General features: G+C 43.2%; 2 protein-coding genes across 3 annotated transcripts in view; both read left to right on the forward strand.

The window, feature by feature from the left end:
• Positions 1–241: 241 nt before the first annotated feature.
• Positions 242–6,139, forward strand: tmem9b (TMEM9 domain family, member B). Its single transcript, XM_046345725.1, has 5 exons — positions 242–956; positions 1,308–1,399; positions 1,748–1,856; positions 2,553–2,684; positions 2,964–6,139. The coding sequence occupies exons 1-5, from the start codon at positions 879–881 to the stop codon at positions 3,117–3,119; spliced, it is 567 nt and encodes a 188-aa protein (XP_046201681.1). The 5' UTR covers positions 242–878; the 3' UTR covers positions 3,120–6,139.
• dennd2b (DENN domain containing 2B) overlaps positions 4,936–23,743 on the forward strand; it is a 96,282-nt gene continuing 77,474 nt past the window's right edge. Inside the window, exon 1 of one of the 2 annotated variants that reach the window (XM_046345723.1) lies at positions 4,936–5,059. The gene's annotated coding sequence lies outside the window, so the exon portion shown is untranslated. Of the gene's footprint in view, positions 5,060–17,617; positions 17,768–23,743 lie in introns of those variants that run through there. The other variant, XM_046345724.1, reaches the window with a different exon arrangement.

A 23,743-nucleotide genomic window follows, 5' to 3' on the forward strand; every position in this document is an offset into this window, starting at 1 on the left:
TCGACTTTGCACTCCTAAACGCGGTTTCTTACAACTTTGGCAATGGGTAAAGTCTGCATAACATATTTTTAGTTTGGGAACACAAATCCATATTTTCCCACTGCCGGCCAGAGGGCTTCCATATTTGGTAGTGAGTGGAAACGCCAAGCGGATGTTTCACGTTTATACATCCGGTCAAATCTGACCTTTATATAACTAGACAAGTCAGTAAAGAACAAATTCTTATTTTCAATGACGGCCTAGGAACAGTGGGTTAACTGCCTTGTATTTTTCGGCGTTTATCCAAAATCACACGACGAACCATGACGGAGTTAGAGCCTACAAAAATATGCCATTACATGTATCTTTATAAAGTTAAAATTTTAAAAGGTCAGTTCGGATATTCGATCTTGCTATCTTTCGGTTGCTAGTCCAGCACTCTAACCACTAGGCTACCTGACATAACATTTTAAAATTTTAACTTTGTAAAGATAAATAGTAATGACGTCTTTTTGTAGGCTCTAACTTCGCCATGGTTCGTCGTATGGTTTTTGGATAAACGCCAAAAAAATAAGGTCTGTTGTAAACGCAGGTTTAGGAGATTTTATACGCTTTGTTCTATGAGATAATCTAAGAGGGGTATGTACATCCCAAGGATTCCGGATAGCAAGGACCCTCAAAGAAAGGCCATCATTGCTATAGGTTTTTGTTCCGACAAGCTGTTGACCTGGGGAATGCTATTTACGCGCACAGGAAGAGATGTCAGCTGATCAGTCGAAGGAAATGTTTGATGCTAGCAGAATAATTGTTGTCAGTTATAAAAAAACGTGTATCTGATTTCAGTATATCGTTTCTCCAGTTTCTTAATAGCTTGTATTCTGGTACTTCAACATAGAAAAATGATGTCGAGCGTTGCCTTCAAACTGCTCTCTCTTGTTGGTTTGTTATTGATGTCAATACAGACGACGGATGCGAAGGTAGGCTCTGTTGTTGTTCACTTGACTATCATCTGCTTTAAATGCATAAAAGCAATTTATATTGACATTGTTTAATGCTAGGTGTTGAGGCAGCAGCTGGCTAGATACTGTAGTTAGCTAGCTAGCCAAATATGGATCAGGCTAGTATGTCCTTTCTTGTGACGACAGTCAATGGATAAGTTAGCTAACTAGCTAGCTGGTAACCTGCTCTGTACAGTTACAGTAAATATGATTATTCCACTGGCTGTGTAAGCTTATTTTAGGAGGCAGGCAGCTAGTTATATCACCATATATGGCATTACATGTTTTCTGATATCACAGCCTGAACATTTTCCCCTCCTTTTCCCATAGAATTCAGAGGATATCCGGTGTAAATGTACCTGCCCACCATACAGAGACATCGATGGACAGATCTACAAACAAAATGTATCTCTAAAGGATTGGTATGTTATGTTGTCATGATGTCATTTAAAGATGATTACATACCGGTCATGTTCCACTGGTTCCACGTTGCCAGAGCTTACATTGCCTGGATGGGTATTTTACCTATCTGCTAACCACACTATATCTTATAACAATCTGTCAATCGATGACAGTCTATGATGTGGCATGCAACCATTTGGTTGATGCATGCAGTGGAACGTGACCACTGTCTGAGGTGTGGTGAACGTATGGGTAGGCTAACTGTAATTTTACAATGTCATGAATGATCTCAAATCATATTTGGAGAACTGTTACAGACTTCAACCTTTCAAAGACATATTTTGATTTAATTGTATATTTGTTTTCAGTAACTGCCTTCATGTTGTGGAGCCAATGCCAGTTGATGGAAAGGATGTAGAGGCGTACTGTCTGCGTTGTGAATGCAAATATGAGGAGAGGAGTTCTGGAACTATCAAGGTAAGTCTGGGAAATCTAAATCTATCCAATCTACTATCCTGCCATGTCATGTGGTAAAGCAGAGAGGAAATGATTCTTCATACTTGCATGTGGATATTTTTGCTTAAATTGCCAACGGCAGAAGGACAACAGGCAAAGTAGGTTCAAATATAATTTTATTCAATGTTCCTGACACACAGGAGACATTACGATTTAGGCGATGGGATATCGCAACAATGTTGCCCACGTGGGATAGCATCTGCACATGTTCTCTGCTACTAACCAGTCAACTCTTGTCTATTATTGTGGAGCTGAAATGGAGTCAATGGGTTGCAGGCAGCCAAGGCCTAATGGGTTAATGAGTTTGACTGTTGAACAACTAATCAAATGGCCATCCGGACTATTTACATTGACCCCACCCTTTGTTTTTCCACTGCTGCTACTGACTGTTTATTATCTATGCATAGTCATTTTACAAATTACCTCGACTAACCTGTCCCCCTGCACATTGACTCGGTACCCCCTGTATATAGCCTCGTTATTGTCTTCTACATGTAACTTTTTGATTTGATTTAGTAAATATTTTATTAACTCCATTTCTTGAACTGCATTGTTGGTTAAGTGCTCGTAAGTAAGCATTTCACGGTGAGGTCTACCTGTTGTATTTGGCACATGACAAATAAAATATTAATTTGATTTGTGTCCACTGTGTTCCAGGTGACTATCATAATCTACCTGTCCATCCTGGGCCTGCTGTTCCTCTACATGGTGTACCTGACCCTGCTGGAGCCCATGCTGAAGAGGAGGCTCTTTGGACACTCACAGCTTCAGAATGATGATGATGTTGGGGTATGTGTGCATGTTGCCCATCCCAACTATAGTGGTGGCCTTTAAGTCAAAGCAGTTGTTGTAGCCATGACATTTTTGTTGTTTGATTGTGGATCTTGTATTGTGTGACTTGTTGGGGCAATGTATGTGGTGGTGATTTCAGATTTCTTTCATGCTATAAATTTGATGAATAGCTCATAGAGAATTATGTTTGGAAATGTTTCTAAAAAAAAAGGTCAACTCTAGCTTGTCACAATTTCACTGTCCTCCTCACGAATGTCTGTTTCTCTTTGGGTTCAGGACCAGCAGCCTTTCGCCAACGCCCACAACGTATTGTCTCATTCGGCCTCTCGCCCCAACATGCTGAACAAAGTGGAGCACGCTCAGCAGCGCTGGCGGAGGCAGGTCCAGGAACAGAGGAAGTCTGTGTTTGACCGCCACGTGGTGCTCAGCTAAACCCATCCCCAGGAAACAAAAACCCGGGGTGAAGCAAACAATGTTACTGTGACTGGGTGTTCCCTCTTCTTATTTTGTCTGATTCTTTCCCGAACTTCCGAGCTTCATCCTTACTGGTGTTTTGATCCTCAACTGGACCTGTATTTCATGAAATGTGATCATATAGCTCTATGTATTCAGGAGGTGATCGTAAAGGGTCTCTGCATCAGTAGGTTGAAGTAGGGCGTTGCATTTGAGACCTTTGGCTTAAGATAATGCTAGTGTCTGTATGGCTTTGTATACTTTCTGATTTAATAATACTAATAGAAAGTTAGATGTTAGTTTGTTGCCCCCCCCCCCAAATGGATGATACGTGCCATTTTGCACAAGCTGATGATGATATTTGGCTTCTGATAAAGTAGAAACAATGGGTGACAGTGCACTCTTTTACAGTAATATTGGTAGCTTCTGATAACAGTAATGTTGGCCATGTCACCAATGAAATTAGGTGAGACATGTAAGGGTAGAGTAAATAACAAACAAAAATATCATACCAAAATTAATCACTCAAACTAATGAAAACATCTACAATAAATGTAACATCTGCTACCTAAACAACAGAAGATGGGAATGAGTTGGAAACAGTAAAAATGTGTAACATCATTCTCTTGTCCAAAAGCATGTTTTTAAGAAGTGATGTATAAATTTATTTACAACCTTTTACCCTAAACAACAGTTGATGTACAGATGTATGCATTTCGTGGTGTGAACACTCCTGTATCATGTTCTCCTGTAAGGCTTAGTATAATGTAGCATTTGGGAGACATTTTGACAGTTAATGACAGTTATCATCTGATGGTACATTTAATGTAAACATTAGTCCTCTCCTTTGAATATATGTGTGTTACTGTAGTCAGAGCCCTCAGCTGTCACTGTCTAGAGTAGATGTACACCATCTCTGCACCTTGCTTGTTTTGTTTTCAGCTATCTACTCCTCTCCATTTAGATACATTTGACATGAATCATACATGAATGAGATCCTCCTTTATTCAAAATTTAAATAACTCTCATTGTCTTTTGTTAGACAGTAATGATGCTACCATCTGTCTTTGATGTAAAACATTTTTTAATGATCATTTGGGATAGCTAGGGTGGTTGTAAAGTGGGTAGAAAATGCTACTATTGGGTGACCTAATGAAAGTGTTAAGTCTTATCTGTGATAACATCACATTTGAAATACATTTCTGTAATATTTATAATGCATTTGTTTAATGCTGACCATGTCAAATTCATAGACCATCCTCCAGGAGTCGTGCTTCAATATAAAGGGTCAAATACATTAGCCAAAATTGATGATCGCATTGATAGGCGCAAAAAAACATATTGCACTAATGCAGACATTGATAGGTGCACAAAATGGCAGGTACTCTATACCTTCGGAGTTCTATCAATATGATCATAGTACAGGGCTTGTACAGGGCTTTGCTATGCATAGGGCGATAAACATCAATGCTACAACTGATGAGAAATTTCAATAACCAATGGATTTAAATTGTATCAATGCATTAAAAATCCATCATTCATAATATAGCCCAGAGGACACGAAATCTGAACGAAAATAATCCGTCTATTTCGCAAGTTCAACATTGAACAATAGAACACGGAGTAAAATGACAGGATACATTTGCAAATAAAATTGATCTCTAATGACAGTATGTTGATATCATACAAGACAATAGTGATCATTTATTTACTTTTCAATTACTTTTGCAAAGCTGCCGTCATCGTTTCCTGTTCTCCCCTTTTATTTTTTTGTATGCATGCAGTCCGTTATCCAGAAAAAAGTAGGCTACACTCGGGGCAGAAAATTCAGATTTAAGGATACTCGGCAAGAGAGCTACATTTGTGTTGTCAAAGAATGGATTGTTGAAAAATACTCCAATAAGTGTATAAAGGATAAGGTAAGGATCGTTTTCCTTTTAATTGATTCATAAAGTAAACCCATATATTGTAGTTTTTAACTTAATATAATACATTAACTGTTTTATGGAACTTATTCATGCATTTTCTGTTTTATGAAACTTGCGTGGGCAGTAATGCAGAAAATCATAAAAAATTGCCACAAAAAGGTTGAGATTTTTTATGTGAGTGACTTGCTGGTTTGAATTAATAACCTACGACCATCAACAGTTTCCTCAAAATGGTTTTATTCAATACAGTAACCTCAAAATCAAGTGCTGTACTCTGAACATAAACTAGGGGGCGCCTTAGGCCTTTTATAGGAACTACCCTAAGTACCCAATCTGGCATCTTAACTGAAATAATAATATATGAATCTTTTGTACCATTCTTACCATTTGAATATCAGTCAATTTGGGTGAATTCTTTTTCTTTCTTTGCAGTATGCTTTTATTGAAGTATTAAAATGTTGCTTCATGTCTGAGGGAATGCAGGCTTCTGGACGAAAGTAAAAGTATTAGAACTACTCTTTTACCTGAAACTCTTTCAAACTGAATTATTGCATGTCCAAACAAAAACAATACTCCAAGGTACTTCCTTTTAATAGGACCCATCCTGTGTTTTAAGGGCCAGGCTCTTATCTGTCCCTCTTTGGTTAATGACAGACGGAGAGGGTCTGTCTCCTCAATCCCCCCTTCAGTGCCTCAGTGTCAGACAGTGGGAATCGTTTCAAGGCTCATAGAGGCTGCATCCCTCCAGGAGAAGATTCAGTCAGAACCTTCCCAAGGTTAGTCTGACAATGGTCAGACTAACATTATGGCTGCTGTCTGGAAAAACCTTTCAATGCCACTGAAATGCAAGATAATAAAGTGTATAGGTAGGTCCCTGCAGAGCAGTTACTCCCTGTGCTTGAAATTGATGATGGGGTATTTGGTATGATTTATTCCTGTCTATAACAGTACAATGCTTTCCGATGTTTAGAATATGAATTATTAGACATCTCTTGAGTAAATACTGTGGTTGAGGGGCCCATTCTCAGAATAGAAATCTCTTTCATAAGGGAGAATAAATACTTCCATGCATGTGTTTATCCTGTAATTCTTAAAGGCCCAATGGAGCTGTTTTTATATCAATATCAAATCATTTCTGAGTAACAATTAGGGACAGCGGAGTCAATCACCACCTTCCGGAGACACCTGAAACCCCACCTCTTTAAGGAATACCTAGGATAGGATAAGTAATCCTTCTCACCCCCCCCCCCCCTTTAAGATTTAGATGCACTATTGTAAAGTGACTGTTCTACTGGATGTCATAAGGTGAATGCACCAATTTGTAAGTCGCTCTGGATAAGAGCGTCTGCTAAATGACTTAAATGTAAATGTAAATGCAATTAAGTAACTTACTGTAATATTTTTTTATTAAAATGGGAAAAAATACTTTTTAGACAAAAAATGATCGAGCTAGTTTTTGCTTGGACTGTCTGGGAGTGGTCTGAGTGGGGAGGGTAAAACTTAAAACTAGTTATTGGCAGAGAGGTTTGGAACTCTCTTTGTCATTGGTCAATTATTAAGCAATTTACCGCCTGGTGATGACACATGTAAGCCAAAACTCTCGCCCATGCAAACAGGCTGATTAGAAAGTCCTGTGTAGATTGTATTTTCAACCACCAATTATCAGGAAATAACACTGATCAAATGTTTTTTACAATTTTGCAGTATTAGTTTAATCAGTTGTTATACAATATGATACAAAACACAGATTTAACTAAATGTTGACTGCACTGGGCCTTTAAGAAAGCATCTGGAGCAAGAATTAAGACAATGTGCAGGACATTCCTCTACTTTCAGTATGTGAGGCTGACAGCTATAATACCATTAACACATTGAACTAATCAGGATGAAGGCTAATGTGATTGGAGGCTGCCAATTTCCTCCCTGATAACAAATACGGCACAGGATCATGTCCTAAAGTGTTTGCCCAATTCCAACAGTGCTGCAAAACATCGGCGGGTGTTTATTAAAAATAAAAAATAAATCCCATGTGCGGTAGTAACTTTAGATCTGTGGAGATGTGTATTATTTGTATATGGGGACAGCAGTGGCAGATCTTTTAAAAGTCTCATGGCAGCCTTTGATAACAGCGTTCTCCATGGGTCACAGATTCCAAATGGACTCCATATGGAGAGAACAGTCAAAAGGGGCCATAGTGATGCCTGAGGCTGTAGCACCTATTACAAGTATGCATAACAAACACTCACACACACAGAATAGTTTATATGCCTCTAGTAGCTTTCCTTGTGACGACAAAAAGTTCAGCTTTTTGTCAATTTTGAGATATTTCTCAGCAACAGAATGAGATCGAATCATATTATTGCCCTATGCCAAGGGGTAAAATAAGATGGATACGATTACCTTATGATGCTAGATGAACCTAGATGAACCACTGAAAAGTCTACAGGCCCTGAAGCTTATTTTAATGCAAATTGGTACTTTAGGTGGAGAGGAAGTATTTATAGTGTGAGACTTGTCATCTCTCTTCATTGCTGTAGGCCTTAGGGCAGTAGTATTGGATAGACATCATGAACATGAGAGGACTCGACTGCTGGTGCCTCATGACCTGTCTTGAAATTGAATATGTTGTTCCTAAAAAAAACATCTTTATGTTAAAACAAGCAGTTTAGACTTGCGATTCAATCAGACCCTATGCTGTTAGGCTGCTTGGAGGCTTTTGTATGCGACTGGCCCATCCTCATTTCCATAGCTCCCTTGACCCGCTGGCCCTCGGCTATTTAAAATCTCCAGATGCCGGAGGAGAGGCTCTCACAGGAATATTTTGTGGTAAGGGTGTGGTGAAAGCTCAACAGTGTACTGGAGAGGGTTACTGTCAAATTTCTGAGGCTTTTGTGGATTCACTGAACATGACCGATGGATCCTACGCAAGGTACATTGGACCTGTAACGGGTCCAAAAAACACTGGCCTGGTCGTATGTTTTTTCCCTTTGCCTGAATGGCTTTAGCAGGTGTAAAAGGTGGAGAGTTGTAGACCTCAGGGAGATGATTTTAAAACAGATTTATGCCATCAAAACTGTGTGGACAAATTCCTGAGCCCGAGCATTGAAAAGGGTTGCATTCTTTTGTGAAAGTAGCCCTATACAAACAATAACAGTCTCTCTTTAAAGTAGTGCATATTTAGGATTGGACTGTATTTGATTTTCTCATGTTACACTGACAGAGAAGCAGCATAATGTATTGCTTACATTGTACAGAAGAAACCCTGAAGACAAGACTTCTCGACACCACAGCAGATTCCAGGAGGTTGTTCTTTGTTGTGCATCCATTCTACTGGAGCCAGCCTTTCCCAGTATGAAACAGCACTAGTACCTCTGCTAATTTGAAGCACAAAGCTGTCAGAGTCCACTCAGTAATCTTTATACTTTATGAGGCTTTGACATGTCTGAGAGACAACTACACTGAACAAAAATATAAATGCAACGTGTAACGAGTTGGTCCCATGTTTCATGAGCTGAAATAAATATCCCAGAAATGTTCCATACACACAAAAAGCTTTTTTCTCTCAATTTTGTGCACAAATTTCTTAAATCCCTGTTAGTGAGCATTTCTCCTTTTGCCAAGATAATCCATCCATCTGACAGGTGTGGCATATCAAGAATATGATTAAACAGCATGATCATTACACAGGTGCACCTTGTGCTAGGGACAATAAAAGACCACTCAAAAATGTGCAGTTTTGTCACACAAAGTCAATGTCATAGATGTCTTGTTTTGAGGGAGCATGCAATTGGAAGGCTGACTGCAGGAATGTCTACACGAGCTGTTGCCAAATAATTGAATGTTAATTTCTTTATCATAAGCCACCTTCAACATCATTTAAGATAATTTGGCAGTACATCCAACTGGCCTCACAACCACAGACCACGTGTATGACGTTGTGTGAGCGAGCGGTTTGATGATGTCAACGTTATGAACAGAGTGCCCAGTGGTGGTGGTGGGGTTATGGTATGGGCATAAGCCACGGACAACGAACACAATTGCATTTTATTGATGGCAACTTGAATGCACATAGATACCGTGACGAGATCCTGAGGCCCATTTGTTTTTAAAGGTATATGTGACCAACAGATGCATATCTGTATTCACAGTCATGTGAAATCCATAGATTAGGGCCTAATGAATGTATTTCAATTGACTGATTTCTTTATATGAACTGTAACTCAGTAAAATCGTATACATTTTTACATGTTGCGTTTATATTTTTGTGCAGTATAGTTAGATCTCAGAGTAAAACGACATACTGACAAAGCTGTGGACTTCCTGGAGACATGTTATGGGACATGAGTCGGATGTCTGCATCTTACGACTTCCTCCGTTCCTCAGTCAATAGAATGAAAGGATGCTCCGGGGGAAGGGGGGGACGGGACTGTATGAAATAGTGCAAACTGTGAGTAAAATATATGATACATACTGTAGTTGGAGACTTGGTAGAAATATGGTGTGGATTCTATTCATGACAGGTAGATCGACTCCACATTTTGAATCAACGTTGTTTCCACATAATTTCAACAAAATTTGGATATTAAGAAAATAAATCAGTGTAAGGGAATTCCGTCTATTTTTCACCCAACTTTTCACCTAAATCTAATGACATGGCACCATTTTTTGTTGATTTCACGCAGAATTCACATGAGTTGACAACTCAACCAAATGGAAATCAGAACTAGGTATTGAGCTGATGTCTGGGCCCAGTGGAATGGCTTTAGATCTGATCCCCATCTATGTTTCTACTGCTGATGCTCAGAGGGTTTGATGAGAGAATGGGTTTATGGGTAAGCTGTAAACTGACATTTGTTTGTGATGATTAGGCATTTCATTATAAAGTAGATATGAAAGACAGGCTTTATAATGACCATTTTCAGTCTTCTGCATCCTTTTCTGTGAAAGGGGACATTGATTCTTGATTGTAGACTTCGTGCCAATTGTTTTGGATAGAAATGTTCAGTTCTTTTTCAAATTCTGCTGTGGCCCAATAGCTGTTCCCTTAACCAGAGCAAGGTTGAGTGGACTCGAGTGTTGACTCATGCATGTTTCCAATACTTTGAATTCATGTGGCTTGTTTGTATTTTTTCCTGTTTTTCTTAAGTGCATCGAAAATGTTCCAGAAATCAGTAGCGTAAAGGTAGGGCACATACTGTTTACGGACCATACACATATTGTTTACCGACCAAATTTTTATTTGATAACAAAGAACGAAAATCTCAACAATTACAACAATGATTGTTAAAAAGGCTGTTTTGCTTGGAGGTAACCTACACTTAAGAAAGCGAAAAACAGACACAACTTTGGGTATGGTGATCTTCATAGCAGGCATCCTCCCCCTTGGGTATTGTTTAGTCTGGACTCAGGCTGCAGTGTTGTTTCTCAACATGCATGTGTGCTCTGGGAGGCTTAATGTTGGGAAAGCAGAGCATGAGGTTTAAGCCTGTCTAGAGCCCTCTTATATAAAACTAACCACAGAGTGACAGGATCCACACTGCAGTCCAACAACAAGGAATCACATCTGCTAATATGTTCATGGATTCTGGTAACTGTCCTCAGTGAACATGTGTTCACTGTTTTGAATATCTGAATTATTACTTTGAGATATGTCTCCAACCAGTATAATGTCCTAGTATAATTACATATAATGTCAAAAAACATTTAATGGATCTTGTTAATAGTTTTGTAAAATAAGTGTTTTCTTAACTTGTTTTTTTGTCAAATATTATTGTCATGTTTTGTCATTTATTATCTTGTCTTGTCCCTGTGCTTCCCATTCTATTCGTTTCCCTCTGCTGGTCTTATTAGGTTCTTTCCCTCTTTCTATCCCTCTCTCTCCCCCTCCCTCTCTCACTCTCTCGCTCTCTCTTCTCTCTATCGTTCCGTTCCTGCTCCCAGCTGTTCCTATTCCCCTAATCAATCATTTAGTCTTCCCACACCTGTTCCCGATCCTTTCCCCTGATTAGAGTCCCTATTTCTTCCTTTGTGTTCCGTTCCTGTCCTGTCGGTTCCTTGTCTAGAATTCACCGTGCTGTGTTTGTGTATCGCCCTGTCGTGTCGTGTTTTCCTCAGATGCTGCGTGGTGAGCAGGTGTCTGAGTCTGTCTGGTTCAAGTGCCTTCCCGAGGCAACCTGCTGTTCACCTGCTGTTCAAGATCGAGTCTCCAGTTTGTCCTCGTCATTTCGAGTGAAAGTTGTGTTTTTTGTTTGTATTTACTTTACTGGATTAAAGACTCTGTTTTCGCCAAGTCGCTTTTGGGTCCTCTTTCACCTGCATGACAGAAGGAACCGACCAAGGAATGGACCCAGCGACTTCAGACGCTCGTTACACTGCCGTCGAGATCCAAGGAGCCATGCTCGGCAGACACGAGCAGGAATTGTCTGCTGCTCGCCATGCCGTGGAGAACCTGGCCGCTCAGGTTTCCGACCTCTCTGGACAGTTCCAGAGTCTACGTCTCGTGCCACCTGTTACTTCCTGGCCTGCCGAGCCTCCAGAACCTAGGGTTAATAACCCACCTTGCTACTCCGGGCAGCCCACTGAGTGCCGCTCCTTTCTCACGCAGTGTGAGATTGTGTTCTCTCTCCAACCCAACACATACTCTAGAGAGAGAGCTCGGGTTGCTTACGTCATTTCACTCCTTACTGGCCGGGCTCGAGAATGGGGCACAGCTATCTGGGAGGCAAGGGCTGATTGCTCTAACAAGTTCCAGAACTTTAAAGAGGAGATGATTCGGGTTTTTGACCGTTCAGTTTTTGGTAGGGAGGCTTCTAGGGCCCTGGCTTCCTTATGCCAAGGTGAACGGTCCATAACGGATTATTCTATTGAGTTTCGCACTCTTGCTGCCTCTAGTGAGTGGAACGAGCCGGCGCTGCTCGCTCGTTTTCTGGAGGGACTCCACGCAGTGGTTAAGGATGAGATTCTCTCCCGGGAGGTTCCTTCAGATGTGGACTCTTTGATTGCTCTCGCCATCCGCATAGAACGACGGGTAGATCTTCGTCACCGGGCTCGTGGAAGAGAGCTCGCATCAACGGTGTTTCCCTGCTCCGCATCGCAACCATCTCCCTCCTCTGGCTCAGAGTCTGAGCCCATGCAGCTGGGAGGGATTCGCATCTCGACTAAGGAGAGGGAACGGAGGATCACCAACCGCCTGTGCCTCTATTGCGGAGTTGCTGGACATTTTGTTAATTCATGTCCAGTAAAGCCAGAGCTCATCTGTAAGCGGAGGGCTACAGGTGAGCGCAACTACTCAAGTCTCTCCATCAAAATCCTGTACTACTTTGTCGGTCCATCTACGCTGGACCGGTTCGGGTGCTACATGTAGTGCCTTGATAGACTCTGGGGCTGAGGGTTGTTTCATGGACGAAGCATGGGTTCGGAAACATGACATTCCTTTCAGAGAGTTAGAGAAGCCTACGCCCATGTTCGCCTTAGATGGTAGTCATCTTCCCAGTATCAGATTTGAGACACTACCTTTAACCCTCACAGTATCTGGTAACCACAGTGAGACTATTTCTTTTTTGATTTTTCGTTCACCGTTTACACCTGTTGTTTTGGGTCATCCCTGGCTAGTATGTCATAATCCTTCTATTAATTGGTCTAGTAATTCTATCCTATCCTGGAACGTTTCTTGCCATGTGAAGTGTTTAATGTCTGCCATCCCTCCCGTTTCTTCTGTCCCTACTTCTCAGGAGGAACCTGGCGATTTGACAGGAGTGCCGGAGGAATATCATGATCTGCGCACGGTCTTCAGTCGGTCCCGAGCCAACTCCCTTCCTCCTCACCGGTCGTATGATTGTAGTATTGATCTCCTTCCGGGGACCACTCCTCCTCGGGGTAGACTATACTCTCTGTCGGCTCCCGAACGTAAGGCTCTCGAGGATTATTTGTCTGTGTCTCTTGACGCCGGTACCATAGTGCCTTCTTCCTCTCCGGCCGGGGCGGGGTTCTTTTTGTTAAGAAGAAGGACGGTACTCTGCGCCCCTGCGTGGATTATCGAGGGCTGAATGACATAACGGTTAAGAATCGTTATCCGCTTCCCCCTTATGTCATCAGCCTTCGAGATTCTGCAGGGAGCCAGGTGCTTTACTAAGTTGGACCTTCGTAACGCTTACCATCTCGTGCGCATCAGAGAGGGGGACGAGTGGAAAACGGCGTTTAACACTCCGTTAGGGCATTTTGAGTACCGGGTTCTGCCGTTTGGTCTCGCCAATGCGCCAGCTGTTTTTCAGGCATTAGTTAATGATGTTCTGAGAGACATGCTGAACATCTTTGTTTTTGTCTATCTTGACGATATCCTGATTTTTTCTCCGTCACTCGAGATTCATGTTCAGCACGTTCGACGTGTTCTACAGCGCCTTTTAGAGAATTGTCTCTACGTAAAGTCTGAGAAGTGCTCTTTTCATGTCTCCTCCGTTACTTTTCTCGGTTCCGTTATTTCCGCTGAAGGCATTCAGATGGATTCCGCTAAGGTCCAAGCTGTCAGTGATTGGCCCGTTCCAAGGTCACGTGTCGAGTTGCAGCGCTTTTTAGGTTTCGCTAATTTCTATCGGCGTTTCATTCGTAATTTCGGTCAAGTTGCTGCCCCTCTCACAGCTCTTACTTCTGTCAAGACGTGTTTTAAGTGGTCCGGTTCCGCCCAGGGAGCTTTTGATCTTCTAAAAGAACGTTTTACGTCCGCTCCTATCCTCGTTACTCCTGACGTCACTAGACAATTCATTGTCGAGGTTGACGCTTCAGAGGTAGGCGTGGGAGCCATTCTATCCCAGCGCTTCCAGTCTGACGATAAGGTTCATCCTTGCGCTTATTTTTCTCATCGCCTGTCGCCATCTGAGCGCAACTATGATGTGGGTAACCGTGAACTGCTCGCCATCCGCTTAGCCCTAGGCGAATGGCGACAGTGGTTGGAGGGGGCGACCGTTCCTTTTGTCGTTTGGACAGACCATAAGAACCTTGAGTACATCCGTTCTGCCAAACGACTTAATGCCCGTCAAGCTCGTTGGGCGTTGTTTTTCGCTCGTTTCGAGTTTGTGATTTCTTACCGTCCGGGTAGCAAGAACACCAAGCCTGATGCCTTATCCCGTCTGTTTAGTTCTTCTGTGGCTTCTACTGATCCCGAGGGGATTCTTCCTTATGGGCGTGTTGTCGGGTTAACAGTCTGGGGAATTGAAAGACAGGTTAAGCAAGCACTCACGCACACTGCGTCGCCGCGCGCTTGTCCTAGTAACCTCCTTTTCGTTCCTGTTTCCACTCGTCTGGCTGTTCTTCAGTGGGCTCACTCTGCCAAGTTAGCTGGTCATCCCGGTGTTCGAGGCACTCTTGCGTCTATTCGCCAGCGCTTTTGGTGGCCGACTCAGGAGCGTGACACGCGCCGTTTCGTGGCTGCTTGTTCGGACTGCGCGCAGACTAAGTCGGGTAACTCTCCTCCTGCCGGTCGTCTCAGACCGCTCCCCATTCCTTCTCGACCATGGTCTCACATCGCCCTAGACTTCATTACCGGTCTGCCTTTGTCTGCGGGGAAGACCGTGATTCTTACGGTTGTCGATAGGTTCTCTAAGGCGGCACATTTCATTCCCCTCGCTAAACTTCCTTCCGCTAAGGAGACGGCACAAATCATTATCGAGAATGTATTCAGAATTCATGGCCTCCCGTTAGACGCCGTTTCAGACAGAGGCCCGCAATTCACGTCACAGTTTTGGAGGGAGTTCTGTCGTTTGATTGGTGCGTCCGTCAGTCTCTCTTCCGGGTTTCATCCCCAGTCTAACGGTCAAGCAGAGAGGGCCAATCAGACGATTGGTCGCATACTACGCAGCCTTTCTTTCAGAAACCCTGCGTCTTGGGCAGAACAGCTCCCTGGGCAGAATACGCTCACAATTCGCTTCCTTCGTCTGCTACCGGGTTATCTCCGTTTCAGAGTAGTCTGGGTTACCAGCCTCCTCTGTTCTCATCCCAGCTTGCCGAGTCCAGCGTTCCCTCCGCTCAAGCGTTTGTCCAACGTTGTGAGCGCACCTGGAGGAGGGTGAGGTCTGCACTTTGCCGTTACAGGGCACAGACTGTGAGAGCCGCCAATAAACGCAGGATTAAGAGTCCAAGGTATTGTTGCGGCCAGCGAGTGTGGCTTTCCACTCGCAACCTTCCTCTTACGACAGCTTCTCGTAAGTTGACTCCGCGGTTCATTGGTCCGTTCCGTGTCTCCCAGGTCGTCAATCCTGTCGCTGTGCGACTGCTTCTTCCGCGACATCTTCGTCGCGTCCATCCTGTCTTCCATGTCTCCTGTGTCAAGCCCTTTCTTCGCACCCCCGTTCGTCTTCCCTCCCCCCCCTCCCGTCCTTGTCGAGAGCGCACCTATTTACAAGGTACATAAGATCATGGACATGCGTTCTCGGGGACGGGGTCACCAATACTTAGTGGATTGGGAGGGTTACGGTCCTGAGGAGAGGAGTTGGGTTCCGTCTCGGGACGTGCTGGACCGTTCACTCATTGATGATTTCCTCCGTTGCCGCCAGGATTCCTCCTCGAGTGCGCCAGGAGGCGCTCGGTGAGTGGGGGGGTACTGTCATGTTTTGTCATTTATTATCTTGTCTTGTCCCTGTGCTTCCCATTCTATTCGTTTCCCTCTGCTGGTCTTATTAGGTTCTTTCCCTCTTTCTATCCCTCTCTCTCCCCCTCCCTCTCTCACTCTCTCGCTCTCTCTTCTCTCTATCGTTCCGTTCCTGCTCCCAGCTGTTCCTATTCCCCTAATCAATCATTTAGTCTTCCCACACCTGTTCCCGATCCTTTCCCCTGATTAGAGTCCCTATTTCTTCCTTTGTGTTCCGTTCCTGTCCTGTCGGTTCCTTGTCTAGAATTCACCGTGCTGTGTTTGTGTATCGCCCTGTCGTGTCGTGTTTTCCTCAGATGCTGCGTGGTGAGCAGGTGTCTGAGTCTGTCTGGTTCAAGTGCCTTCCCGAGGCAACCTGCTGTTCACCTGCTGTTCAAGATCGAGTCTCCAGTTTGTCCTCGTCATTTCGAGTGAAAGTTGTGTTTTTTGTTTGTATTTACTTTACTGGATTAAAGACTCTGTTTTCGCCAAGTCGCTTTTGGGTCCTCTTTCACCTGCATGACAATTATGTTAATTGGTTTGGACTAATCATGGCATCTGTCTTCCAAATCATTAACTGTGTGTTCGTCATTCAGTTTGACCTGAAATTATGTCTTTGACAAACCCTTCCCTCTGGAGATAGCCTCATCATCATGCCCTTGAGGCTGTTCAAAATTACATGATTTCACTAATTGACACAGGTCTTTAAAGGTTCAACCTTGACTTTATCTTCTGAGATGTGTTTTGACATTTTATCTATCTCCTGGATGAATAGCGGATTCATTCTGCATCTCTGAGTACCATTCTGTAGTTGAAACCGCTACAAGACCATGGTGCTTGCCTACGGAGCTGTGAGGGGAACGGCACCTCAGTACCTCCAGGCTCTGATCAGGCCCTACACCCAAACAAGGGCACTGCGTTCATCCACCTCTGGCCTGCTCGCCTCCCTACCACTGAGGAAGTACAGTTCCCGCTCAGCCCAGTCAAAACTGTTCGCTGCTCTGGCCCCCCAATGGTGGAACAAACTCCCTCACGACGCCAGGACAGCGGAGTCAATCACCACCTTCCGGAGACACCTGAAACCCCACCACTTTAAGGAATACCTAGGATAGGATAAAGTAATCCTTCTCACCCCCCCTTAAAAGATTTAGATGCACTATTGTAAAGTGGCTGTTCCACTGGATGTCATAAGGTGAATGCACCAATTTGTAAGTCGCTCTGGATAAGAGCGTCTGCTAAATTACTTAAATGTAAATGTTGAAACGTGTGTGTAGGCCTATTAATTATGTTCTTGTTACATTGTGATTTTGCTAGTTTGTGTTATAAGTAGTTGGATACAGCAAAACCATACAATTACACAGAAATCTTCTCTAATTGTTTCCCTGAGAGAATATCCACGCTGAGTTGAGTAGTTATTAATTCCAGAACTAAACATAGTGTTATCTCGTAGCTGTTATTGATGAATAAATCTCTCTCTCCAAATGTGGAAATATACTATACTGGCTCATCATGCTGTCCACTTTATATGTTGTAATAGTCACTTGTTGACTTTAGTTTTCAACTCGAAGACTTTCTTACCCCTCTGGCATGTGTGTATTTGAGACCACTCTAGCGTTGTCTTGTGCACTCCCAACTGTCACTCTCTTTATATGCTGTTAGAAGGCTAGGAAGAGAGTGTCAAAAAACATACAAAGGGAATGTGGACCACATGTGATAATGATGTCCTGAGGATAATTCCAGAGCCTATCTGACTCTCTTGGTCATTCCTATGAAATATTCTGTTTAATAGACAAAGAACTGATGCAAGCTTGTGTGTGGGATAGAGGAAAGGGGCCAGATCCATTGAAGTGGGGGGCAAACAACCCATCTCCATGGAAACAAGTCCAGCCCTCGCCTCTCCAGAGGTCTCAAGGAGGGAGGGATTTGGTTGGAAAGAGATGACTCTCAGTTCAGTGGGAAAGCTGCAGCTATCCGGCAAAACGAACTTTTTATTTTTTTGCTACAATTTATCTAACGGGATTGATATTTGCTGGCATTTTTTGGGGGTAAAAATGGCTGTGGAAATGAGGCGCTACTCTGAGGTAAAGCCGGTCGCCATTTGAATTTTTATTTTTTTACATGATTGGGGATAGTTTATAAAGGGTTAACGAACATATAGCTAGTTGCAGCAAAAGTATCCGAATGCTGTACAGACAGATTTCGGAAAGCGCAAATTCATCTCGTGGTTATATGCGACTGTATCAATTGACAAACCTAAAGTATAGCCTACAATACATTTTTCGCTGAAGTGATTTTAGTGATTTTACCGTATTTGGTAACAACAGTTTTGGGGATGTAACGCTATCCTGGTTGTTAGCGTTACATCCCCACTTGAGCTCTTTCAATTAGATAAGGTGAATGACAAAACAATTTCATTAAATCGGACTGAGTGAGCTGAGGCTAAATAAATTATGCCAAACTAAAGTTTACATTGTGGAGCACGATATAATTTATTCAATTCAAAAGAGGGTCAACTGTAAACTCACTTGGGCCTCCTTGGGGTCTTGAGAGCTACGGATAATAAACGTTCTGAGATTGCATCCGCCTCAGATTTACTAATGCTGTTGAGTGAGAATATCCATAATCATAGCCTATTATGTTCTCTAATGTGGATTATATTTTTTCTCTGTTAGATGAAGTTTATTCCAGAGCTTTTCTTTCCAAGGGTACCTCCTGCTATCACTATCACTGCAACTAGGCAGACGCTGCAGCTGCAAGCTCTTTTTCTTGAACATTTCCCGAACAGACTGTCTATTGTGCATATCTAACAATGACCTTTCCTTCTCACTGGACCGGATTGTCAGCAGCAAGATTGGGAGGCCCCTCTGTTCTCTGGCCAGGGCTTGCATAACAGGGGCGAGGGTGGGATGTCACCAGATGCTTTTTAGGCCGGCATTATCAGACAATGTGTATGATATCATACACACACCCCGTTATTGGGTAAGACTGGTAGACTATATGTATGCTGTTATGCCCAGTGCCCACACATCACCCATAATAGAAACTCAATGTCTAGTGGAGCCACACAGCTTTAGGGTGCCTTTTTCCATTTTATTTACTGCCATCTAAATAGCATGCTTGGCATACTATTAATCTATAAACCATATAATGATCACTATCCTGTTGAAGCTGTTGGAATTCAATGTCAGTTTGCCAACTTTGATGATGAGTTGTAGATCTGTGTTGTTCCCTCAATGGTTTAAGATTCATGGGGAAACCATGTGATAGACTGTGAATAGGATCTGAGTGGAATATAGCCCACAGAGAATGACTGTATTGGATGTCACAGTTAAGCGATAATCTGACTGGGTTTAGGCTATACATGCAGCAATGGATAATCCAGCCACAAGTCTGCCCCACAAGTGTCAAAAGTTGTGTCAGTTCTTTTTTCTTAGCCTTGTTAAAGGTTAATGGTGCATCACTTTTATGCAGTGCCTTCAATGTGCCGCATCTTCCTCCCGGTCCTCCCTTTTCTACTCCATTTCATCTCAGCCATTTGCCTTTTAGGCCCATAGCAGGAATAAAGATGTCAAGACATAGGGCCATCTATGGTTCTGGAATGGAAGCGTGGTAGTTCAACCAGTGTATGGATCCTAGGTAATCATGTAGCTAAGCTTAGCTCGTAACTTGGCATAAATTGTCACACAATACACATTATGGAGTGATTCAAGTTTAACATTTTTATTGTCAAGTGCACAAGTACAGTGAAAAGCCTTTTATTGCAAGCTCTTTCCCAACAATGCAGTAATTAATATCAGTAGTACTATAAAAATGCCTAGTATTGACACTGATTCACAGGTATTCTGTGTTATCCTTTCTGCTCACCACCCAGCCTTTGTAACTAAGATCCTGTACAGTAGGCTGTCACTTCCTTTTAATTCTTGTTTTTGTTTTGAATGACGGAGACCTTTGATTTACTTTTGGGTGTAGTGCAATCTACTCCCTCTGTTTAAGCAGATGGGGAATGCTATCCTTTTCAAATATCACCAGTCCCATTCTCTCTTTGGAGTTTGGCATTACAATTATTGAGTGTTTGCACAACCTTTCATAGACATTCTTAAACCTGTCCAAGGCATATTCAAAATGGTTTGGGCATGGCATTCTTTCAGGCTCACTTGCCATGTAAAGGCTATTGGTAAGTTAAACTGCCTGTGACCAGAATTAAGTGCTGGGAGGCTGGCACTCAGGCTCCACCTTGATGTGTCGTCACTATCTCACCCTGGATTACATACCATTTGCCTTACTATACATTATATCTTCCTGTTTTGATCTTGCAAAGGTGCCTTAAAAGGAATGATATTCAGATGTATTTTCTCTGCTTCTCCTTTGATAGCTCACTTTACACATTTCTGTAATCCATCTATCTTTTACATAGGATATACACTCCGTGGCCAGTTTATTAGGTATCTAGTACTGGGTCGGACCCCCTTTGCCTCCAGAACAGCCTGAATTCATCAGGGCATGGAAACATTGCTCAATTGGTATCAAGGGACCTAACGTGTCCTATGAAAACATTTCCCACACAATTACACCACCACCAACAGCCTGTACTGTTGACACCAGGCAGGATGGGGCCATGGACTCATGCTGCTTACGCCAAATCCTGACTCTGCCATCAGCATGACACAACTGGAATCCGGATTCATCGTACCAGGCAATGTTTTTCCACTCTTTAATTGTTCATTGTTGGTGATTGTGTGCCCATTAGAGCCGCTTCTTCTTGTTTTTAGCTGATAGGAGTGGAACCTGGACTGGTCGTCTGCTGCAATAGCCTATCTGTGACAAGGACTGACGAGTTGTTCATTCCGAGATGCCGTTCTGCACACCGCTGTTGTACTGCACCGTTATTTGCCTGCTTGTAGCGTGCCTGTTAGTGTGCACGATTCTTGCCATGCCCCTTCGACCTCTCTAATCAACAAGTTGTTATCGCCCACAGGAGTGCCGCTGACTGGATGTTTTTGGTAAACCCTAGACATTGTCGTGCGTGAAAAGCCCAGGAGGCCGGCCATTTCTGAGATACTGGAGCCGACGCACCTGGCACCGATGATCATACCACGCACAAAGTTGCTTAGGTCATCCATTTTTGTTATGCAGGTGAATGAGGACCCAAAAGCGACTTAGCGAAAACAGAGTCTTTATTCCAGTAAATGGCAAAAGTAATAATCCAGGAAAACTCAAGAAGAAAACAAAACAGGAAAAAAATTAAATCCACTCGTAGTAACGAGGACAGACTGGAGACTCGACCATTGACTGCAGGTTGCTTCGGGAAGGCACCGACCGTAGCAGACTAAGACACCTGCTCACACGCAGCATCTGAAGGAGACAAGACACGACAGGGCGAGACAAGGACACAGCACAGCGAACATCATACAAGGATCCGACAAGGACAGAAGCGGAAAACAAGGGGAGAAATAGGGACTCTAATCAGAAGGCAAAATAGGGGACAGGTGTGAAAAGACTAAATGAGTGAGTTAGGAGAATGAGGAACAGCTGGGAGCAGGAACGGAACGATAGAGAGAAGAGAGAGAGGGAGGGGGAGAGAGAGGGATAGAAAAAGGGAACGAACCTAATAAGACCAGCAGGGGGGAAACAAACAGAAGGGAAAGCACAAGGACAAGACAATATTAGACAAAACATGACAATTTTTCCCAATCTAACGTTAAATCGAACAGTAACTGAATGCCTCGATTCCTGTCTGCCTGCTTTGTATAGCAAGCCATGGCCACGTGACTCACTGTCAGTAGGAGTGAACTGTTTTCGTGAATGGGGTGGTGTACTTAATAAACTGACCACGGAGTGTAGGCAGTTATAAGGGTTCAGTCAGATCCCCTCTCATCCCTCAGATTCATGATCCATAAATGAACCCTCTTCCATATCAGAGTAAGGGAGAACAGTGAGTCAGTTGTAAGGCAGTGGAGGCACACAAAATGTTTTGTCCTCCTTTCCTTCTTTCATTGGAAGTTAAAGCCTGTGTGTCAAAAGTCAGCCCATTGACATATATCCTACATCTCAGCTCCCTGCAGCGGCTCAAATGGACATAAGCCTGTTTTCCACATGCCAGCTCCGACAGCTGTGCATGCTCATATCCAGGTTGCCCAGAACACTTTTCCCCAGCTTTCCAAAAAGGGCATATCTGCCATTAGTATTGCCTTGAAGATAAAAGAGAACTGTAAACAGCTGAAAGAATTGGTTCCATCTGGCACATTGAGTCAGAGAGCTACGGTGGCAGGGACTTGTGGTTATTGTGTAGGGAGTGTGCAGCTGCCATGAACAGTGTCAACCTGGGGTGCCCCTGCCCATAAAGAGGCGAATGGAGCTCTGTGGGATGGATATTTAAGGGGCCCGACAGTGCTCAGCAAACAGCCGCCCACTCTACGAAAAGATGTCCACTGGACCATTCTTTAGAAAATCTGGCACTGAAAGTTAAAAGGAGACAAAAGCCAGCCTCTTGCGGCCTATGTGTTAGAGCGAGGCAGAGAGGACATTTGTATGGACTGTTAATTAGGAACGGAGGTCCAGGTGGAAGGCCTTTTATAATGCTTTCATGTTAACGGAGACGTTATTCATAGTTGTTCTCCTCAACCTAAACACATGCTTGGTTCATGACGACAGGCTGTATGCACATACACCACATGAACAGTTCCAATGCGTCTCCTCCATGTAAAAGGTTTATGAGGACCATATGATGTTATGTTAGGGACTGAGTGTCTGGAGTAGCTCCTCCTTCCCCTCTACCATATTTACCCAGTAATTCAACCTCCAGACTCACGTCTGATGTCGGATTTCCAACAGCAGTCCCAAAACCTCTTTCCTCGCTGAGAACGCACGGAAGAAAAATTAAATGGTCTTTTGAAGACGATAAAGAATGCCTGTGGATACATGGGCCCATACACTCCTCATGTCCTCTGGTGAGTTGTGACGTCTGGAAAGAGTTTTCAGAGGTTTTACTCTGCTTTCCCTGGCTGGCTCATGGCTGTAAGTGAGCTCAGTTCAACAGTAGTTTGAAAACCTTGGAGTATGCTGATCAGCAGAAATGGTCGGGAGGACATGTCTGCCAGAGAGGCCGAGACAGAGGTGTAGTAGCAGACTGGAGAACAAAATGAGAACAATGCTTCTATTTCTGGAAGCCATTGTGTCTGTTGTTATTACTTGATTTCCACCAGAGATGTGGTGGTGCTGGATGGAAATTACATCAAGCCAAGGCTACTCCTCAGGAGGTTCATTTAAGTTCATCCATTGTGATGACAAACACTAAATAACAACTTACTGTTATCATCACAGCCCAAACCATGAAAAGTGTTGTGTTTAAAAAAATAAAAATAAAAGTTTTATTTGACCTTTATTTAACCAGGCAAGTCAGTTAAGAACAAATTCTTATTTTCAATGACGGCCTAGGAACAGTGGGTTAACTGCCTGTTCAGGGGCAGAACGACAGCTCGGGATTTGAACTTGTAACCTTCCGATTACTAGTCCGCCCCTGTGTTCACCAAATCACATTGACATCTCATATTCGGTATGTAACTGCCAGGTGTTGATGAACAAAGATGCATAGTTGAGTGTCTGAGAATCTTTGTTGGATGATAAAGAAGCTCTTATCATTGAAGCCAGGTGCTCCGAGCTCCCGCCCCTCTCCTGTTCATCCACCCTTTAAAACATAGTCTAATGTGTTGAATACCAGGCCTGATGGACAGGACAAATATTAGCACATTCTTCTATGTGATGGGCTGGCCTGTGGGCCTGTTGACCTGTCAAGGCTGACAAGGCCATGGACCTAATGGCTTCACTATGAGATGAAACATTCCACAGCCCATGCACGTCACACACACGCACACCCACATACACACAAACTAGCGGGAGTAGCTTTGTATAGTATTTGTGTGTTTCGGTCACCCGATAAAGGACTTACTTTTTAACCATGAGTTTCCCCATTCAAGGACATGTTGAAAACAAAGAGCTCTTCTGTTCCACCCCAAACAGTCTCAGGAACACACACAGACTTGCCTCCTCAACAAGCAAGC

Source organism: Oncorhynchus gorbuscha, linkage group LG04, assembly GCF_021184085.1.
Source record: "Oncorhynchus gorbuscha isolate QuinsamMale2020 ecotype Even-year linkage group LG04, OgorEven_v1.0, whole genome shotgun sequence".
Lineage (NCBI taxonomy): Eukaryota > Metazoa > Chordata > Actinopteri > Salmoniformes > Salmonidae > Oncorhynchus > Oncorhynchus gorbuscha.

What these genes read in the sequence shown, in the direction of transcription:
- tmem9b (XM_046345725.1), top strand. Translation starts at nt 879, where the DNA reads ATGATGTCGAGCGTTGCCTTCAAACTGCTCTCTCTTGTTGGTTTGTTA. An exon ending in TACAGACGACGGATGCGAAG is followed by an intron (nt 957 to 1,307) that starts GTAGGCTCTGTT and finishes CTTTTCCCATAG; the next exon opens with AATTCAGAGGATATCCGGTG. An exon ending in GGAGTTCTGGAACTATCAAG is followed by an intron (nt 1,857 to 2,552) that starts GTAAGTCTGGGA and finishes ACTGTGTTCCAG; the next exon opens with GTGACTATCATAATCTACCT.